The sequence below is a fragment of the Aptenodytes forsteri genome, unplaced genomic scaffold, assembly GCF_000699145.1.
Source record: "Aptenodytes forsteri isolate BGI_AS27 unplaced genomic scaffold, ASM69914v1 Scaffold299, whole genome shotgun sequence".
Taxonomy (NCBI): domain Eukaryota; kingdom Metazoa; phylum Chordata; class Aves; order Sphenisciformes; family Spheniscidae; genus Aptenodytes; species Aptenodytes forsteri.
The window spans coordinates 1551749-1557994 of NW_008794154.1; the positions used below are offsets into that span (position 1 = coordinate 1551749).

Here is a 6246-nt window from a genome sequence, read left to right on the forward strand (position 1 = left end):
TCCCGGGGCGGGGGGGGTGGCCCGGAGCTCCCGCTCCTGGGGTCCCTGCCGGCGCCTGAGCCTGGCTGAGGATGCTGCGGGGCAGATCTGGGCACTTGTGGAGGCTGGAAGTCCCTTACCCAGGACTATTCCCTTTGCATGCAGCGTGCAGCGAGCTTACAGAAAAATAAGAACTACTTAAAGTATGTGCATGACACATAGATAAGCTTTTCCATTTCCATTATTTAGTATTACAAACTATAATGATGAGATGTCGTTAATGAATATTCATGAAAACCTGCCTGGAAACTTGCTTTTTGCTGATATATCTGGTATAATTGCCAAATATTTCAATATTAGTTCATATTGCACGTGGCCATTCTTAGCTTGGCCAAAATGCTGTAGAAAACTTTTCTATCCATCAGTTCTGTCATGAAGTCGATGGGAGTTTTGCTATCGACTTGGAAGGGAGCAGGATGAATCAAGAGTTTTATATCGCATTTTCAGATTATTTTAATTGACATCTTGTTTCCCATAAGAAGGTTGTGGTGTGTCTAGAGACTTACTTTGCTAGAATACCAGCACTGCATAATTTTCCAGTTTCACTGTGTGTTTTCCATTTCTGCACTAGTCATTAGACTGTGGGCTGTGATTTTGGTCTTGTGTAGGAGACCTTTTTTTTCTGACACAGAAGTGAAAGAGACCTTCGGAATATGCTTGCATGCGTGTTCTTGAAAAGGCATCAGTTCAGCTTTCCAGGTTTCTTTGCCCAATGCGCAGTCAGCGTTGCCCTGAGCAGCAGGGCATGAGGTTTCTCTTCAGGTGGGGTGCTGACACACAATTTGGACAGCTTCTTGTTCATGGCTTTCCTGTGCTGCACTTGGGCATGTACTGGGATATTAGTTAGGGTTCTTTGTTCGAAAGGAGGAATATTTAGCTCAAATACCTCCAGGGGTCTCTGAATGCAGCTGCTATTGAATGGGCATTGTGCACAGAACAATTATCTCAAGGGAAGCTGTGCGTGGAGGTGCCTCTTCTCAATGGTCTCATGGGCCAGGAGAGAGGACTTTCCTTCCTGCTGCTGAGTCTCAGCTCCCGGAGGGTTTTCTTTGTGTCCTGAGGCGGTGAGGTAGGGGCAAAAACTGGGGCTAGAGGGTGTCCAATATGTGCTGCTGAAAGCTGGCTGGGATAGCAAGAGCATCTTCCCAGAGGACTTCACCTCCAAAGGGCCCCCCAGCAGCCCCCAGCTGTGGGGGACTGAAAAATACAGGCTACACATGTAGGACAGCCATGCAAGTAGGACACTTCTGATTCCCTTTTATGCAAAACCTTGAGCTATATTTTGCTTTCTTCATGTACTTTCTATCTCTTATGATATATGGCTCACAGATAATTTGCAAGGAATGTCCTGTTTTTGCACAGGTGTTTCCAAAGCAGAAATGCTTTCTTGGTCAGTGTTCCCTCAGCCCAATGGTTAGGTAATGTATTACTGAAACACAGGGTGGGTTTAGTTTGCTGATAAAATGGAATATATCCTAATATTGGTAGGTGACTTCTTTCCTGGTAGAAGAAGAAATAATTGAATGTTGCTACATTTGCTGTTTTACAAATAGGAAGGTTTTTCTCAATTATCTATAAAGAACCATGCCCGAATGATACCATCGTCACCACTCATTTATTTTCCTGACAGCATCTGAAATGGAAGTCCTTGCCATGCCAGGCTGCTGAAGATCCTTGTACACCTATTGCAGGACCAGAGATGATAAATCCAGAGACCCGCCGAAGCTCCAGCACTTGTAATCACACTCTGCAGACCCAAATCCCCCCGGAGCAGCAATCCCACAGGTATTGTGGTGAGAGTCCCCAGGGCAGGTGCTGAACACGATGTTAACATGGTGGTTGTGCTAGTTTGGATGGGTGGTGAGTTGAGCCTGGCCGGTTTCTGCTCCTTTTGCCCGATTTGCACCATAGCTGTATTCTGTGCCTGACTGCAATCGTGTTTTGGTCGTGGACTGAACGTGAGCGCACGCCTGTGTAAGGCATTTTTTATTGAGATTTGTCTCAAAGTGACGTATAAGATATTAACTGCTGGGTCCTAGCAATGAGGTAATAAAGTCTTAATGATACATTTATTTTGGGCAGATGTTATATCTGTTTTTCATTCCTAGTCTCATCCATCTCTCTGCCTCCTTCATCTCAAAGCATCCTATATTTGACCGGTCTTGAGTCTGAATGAAGCATCTCGATAATTACTGTGCATGGTCTGCTCTTTCAGCAGCTCTGTGTCTGTCTGCTTTGCTCAGGGCAAGCATGGTCTCGTGGCCAGCCCGGAGGAGGGGGAAGCAACACACCTCAGCATCGGGGCTGGTGCTGCCGTCCCCGGGCTGGGCTGGTCCCAGGCACTAACGGTCTTTCTGCCTTAGCTGCAAAATGGGAATAATTGTAGATCTGTGGGCTGGGCTTTGACGTTCCCTAGTGATTACATACAGCCTAACATCTAATATTAATATTATTTTGGGGAGTTAGACATAATAATATTTTCTACGTCAGCAGCATCCAAAAGTGAAAAGCAAGTTCTTTGGAAATTGAAAAATCCATGTCCTTTTTATTGCATATTGTGTCTTGATCTCGGGTACTCATCTCATCAGGCAGATGAAGGATTATGAAGGTGGAGCGATGCATGTGTTATTAAAGCAACAAAGATAGGGATATATCATGTACGCATTTAGAGATACAGTGCAGTAATTGCATACCATAGTCTATTAAAACTGTTAGATGTGTGATTTTACATGAAAAAATGTAGTTCCGCTGGCTTTATTTCAATCATAAATTGCTTTTGCTGAAATTAACCTCCAGAGAAAAATGAGAACCATTCTGGGTCTAGCTATAAAACTGTAACATTATTGTAGTCAAAACTGGATGAAACTCTGTTCTTGGCTACACTGCACTCAACCAAACCAATACTTAAAAATCCTATTTGAAAAAGAAAGGAAAAACAATAATAATAAAGAAACCCAATTAGAAAAAACCAAAACCCCCAAACCCCTCAGTTCAGTTTAGTTTTGAGGACTGTATATGCGAGTGATGAGAAATAAGATCTTCTCCAGCCACACTGTTCTAAAAAACTGTGAGGTTCCTGGAAACGTGTGCTGACATTTTGTTTCAATCTTGGCTTGCCTCCTCTCCCATTGTATAGATAGCAATCTAATTTTTGTCTTCATGGTTGCTCTCAAAGTCCAAGCTAAATGAAGGCCACCTTGCTTTCACAGTAAGCTACGTATGAAGAGCCATGAACATCACACGCCGCCCTCTCCATTGCCAGCTGTGTGCTGCAGTGAAATGGGTGGGGAGGGATATTTCCTAACCGGTTCTCCGGCTGTGCAGTGTTACTTCTCCTGTAACCTGTCAAATTACGTGAATTTTCTTCATCAGCAGGCCAGCTCCCAAACCCTTTGTGAAGGTCATATAGCAACTTCTAACATATCTTCAATGGGAAGAGATGGGTTATTTGTAGGAGAGTCCTATTCCCTGTAATTATAATTATATATAATTATGCAATAATTTTTTATATATATAATTATGCAATAATTATATATATAAAAAATTAAAGCTGCAGTATGATTATATCACAGCTAGGCTGACAGTTAATTGTAGATAGTTGCTACATAAAAAGAACTGCAAAATGTTGTGAGGAATAAGACTTCTGGATGCTTCAGTAAGTAAAACTAATTTTTATACTATTTACCGCTCTCAGAACATATGGAGGGTTGATCATGGATCATTTTTTTGCTCCTGGATAATTTTTTCAGAAGATCCGGAGTCAGATATCTCACCAAAATAGTGTCACTGACAGAAGCATTGCTTCTGATTTATGTTGGGAACCGATGGCTCCATAAAATGGGAAAGCAAAGACTTGAAACTTGCCTGGTGTTTTTTTGGCTGTTGGTGCTTATTCATCGAGGAATCCCCTGAAATGCATAACCCTAGGCATGTGCTGAAGTTTTATTGATTTGAAAGCTAAAGTTACATAACTAAATGTTATTTCTGTGTCAAAGTGGCTTTCCTGAACCCACAGTCAGCGCACTGAAACCCATAAGATCCTGGGTGTTAATCACCTGCACCTCTTGGCCCTTCTCTCTTCCAACCATCGCCGGAGTTTGTGCAGTTTTCCCTGTGACCGTGCTGTGTACTGCAGCATCTCTGCTCTTCACTGCGGGTTTCTGGCCATTGGCTTTCAGGTGACAGCCTGGCAGCTTTGTGTTCTTAGGTGGCCAGCCAGACTGGGGACTCCCAAATTCAAATGTTATTTCCAGGCTCCACTCCAAAGCTCGAATCCACATGCCAGCCTTTTCCAGGAAAGGGATGGAGCTGGTGGTAACTGCTGGATAGGTGCCGTAGCTCCCTAAAAAGCACACATGTATTTTGAATGGTTACGTTTTGGCCAGGGAACTTCTCACACTGAAATGGGAGGATTGTTTGAAGAGCATCCTAGAACATGGGGGGAAAGGCAGGGGTTTTTTTGAATCAACGTATGCCTGAGATAAGACAAGAGTTATGTTTTTTTATCCCAAGTTTCTTTCAGCGGCTTTTTCAATTGGATCTAGGAGCTGATTTTTTTTCCCCATCATCAACTGGCTGTGTTTACTGCAAGGTTAACTACAAAGCTTTCTATTAAGGGAATGTCAGCACCCGTCTTAGCATTGTCACTTTAAGGGATTGCCATACTTAGCTCGCGATGCTTTACAGAAAATAAAAGATGTGAGCAAGATCCAGGAACCCTTACCCACAGAAACAGAATTGGTGATGTGGGTAAAACTCTCCATCAACCCTGTGGGTTTTGTTTTAAAGTTTTATAACATTAATAGAGATAAAAAGCTCCTGTGAGGACCTTCATGGGGCTGGATGGTGCTGCAGTGCGGAGAGGTGGGTGCCGAGGGCTGGGGCACCACCTCAGTCCCCTGGTCCCTCCATCGGAGCACGGAGCAGTGGTGCCTGTCTTGCCCATCACCCTGGGACCTCAGGACCCCCATGGGATCCTCCCTTGTCTCCTTGTCTTCTCTGCCCTCCTAGCCCTGAAAACACGTGGGTGAGTAATGTGACTGGTGCTAGTGGTGCCCCTGGTTTCGTGTGCGGTGAGGGAGCGCTGGCCTCTGCTGAGCACAGCGCTGCCAAGCTGCCAGCAGTTTTGATGGCCCCTCTTTTGCTCTCACTTTCTGTTTCCACTCACTGCAGCGTTTCTCATCTCCGGGTGCTTTTTCATTGTTCTTTCATCTGTCCCTTTTATCTCCTGTCTGGGGGTGCAAAAGCTCTTGTGGGTTCAGATGCTGTGGCTCTGACCTGATGGGCAGGCAGGAGGACAGCTGTGATGGGAGAAAGGGGTGACTGTAGTTTTGCTCTCTTCTTGCTGGTTTTGTATTCACCATTTCACCTGGCAGTGGTGATGCACCTGGGAAAAAAACAGGAGCGTTGATATTGGTTGACCAGGAGATGCAACAGCGCAACTTTTTTTTGCATTTCTTTGATGCAACATGATTGTCTGAATCACATTAGTGATGGATTCAACCCTTCACCCCATCCTGAAGAAGCAGGATGGGAAAAGTGTTCACACTTTTGGTGCTGAGCCAGCTAATGATTCAATACCCGAGAATACTTACTGAGATGCACAGGTCAGAGTCTCGAGTGCTTGGGGATACCCAGAGAGCTGCTGGCATGACTCACGGTTAGAGCATTCCCTGATGAGACAGGGAACTGAGCTCCAGTCCCAAGAACACGTATTTGGTAGGAGTTATTTGAGCACCTGCCCCCCTAGGGAATGCTCTGCCCAGGATTACGCGCCAGGGTGAAGCACACTGCGTTGTGCTGTACGGGTGGGAGGGAGCACATCGCTGGCTCCCCATGCCGCTCCTCCTCTGGGTTGAGTGCTGCTTTGGCAGATAGTTTCTATACAGGGACACATTTAATTTTTTTTAATACGTTGGTGAGCATTAAAAAAAAACAACGCAGTCTCTGAAATGAAGCCCTGACCAAAAGGAGATTGTAATCCCTAGGGCCTTGTGGGAAAGGTGAGAAAGGGACCAGTCCTTTCCACTAAAGCAATTATTAGAAGAACATAATGTCTCTCTATGGGCAAAACCCAGCACTTGTGGCATCACAGGTGGTATTTTGTCTGCCAGGCACAGGCAGCATGTGCTGCAGGGATGGGCAGGGACATCCCGGACCCTGCAATGGTCACTAGGAGGGACCAGAGCAGCCGATGTGCTTGCAGGA

The 6246-nt window shown here is 45.1% G+C and overlaps 1 protein-coding gene across 1 annotated transcript in view; it reads right to left on the reverse strand.

The window, feature by feature from the left end:
* The window catches only part of IL12A (interleukin 12A), a 7243-nt gene extending 3116 nt beyond the window's left edge, over positions 1–4127 (reverse strand). The window contains exon 1 of the mRNA XM_009279461.1: positions 4053–4127. Within this exon, the coding sequence (XP_009277736.1) occupies positions 4053–4127 (75 nt within the window). The remainder of the gene's footprint in view (positions 1–4052) is intronic.
* Between the last annotated feature and the right edge of the window lie 2119 nt (positions 4128–6246).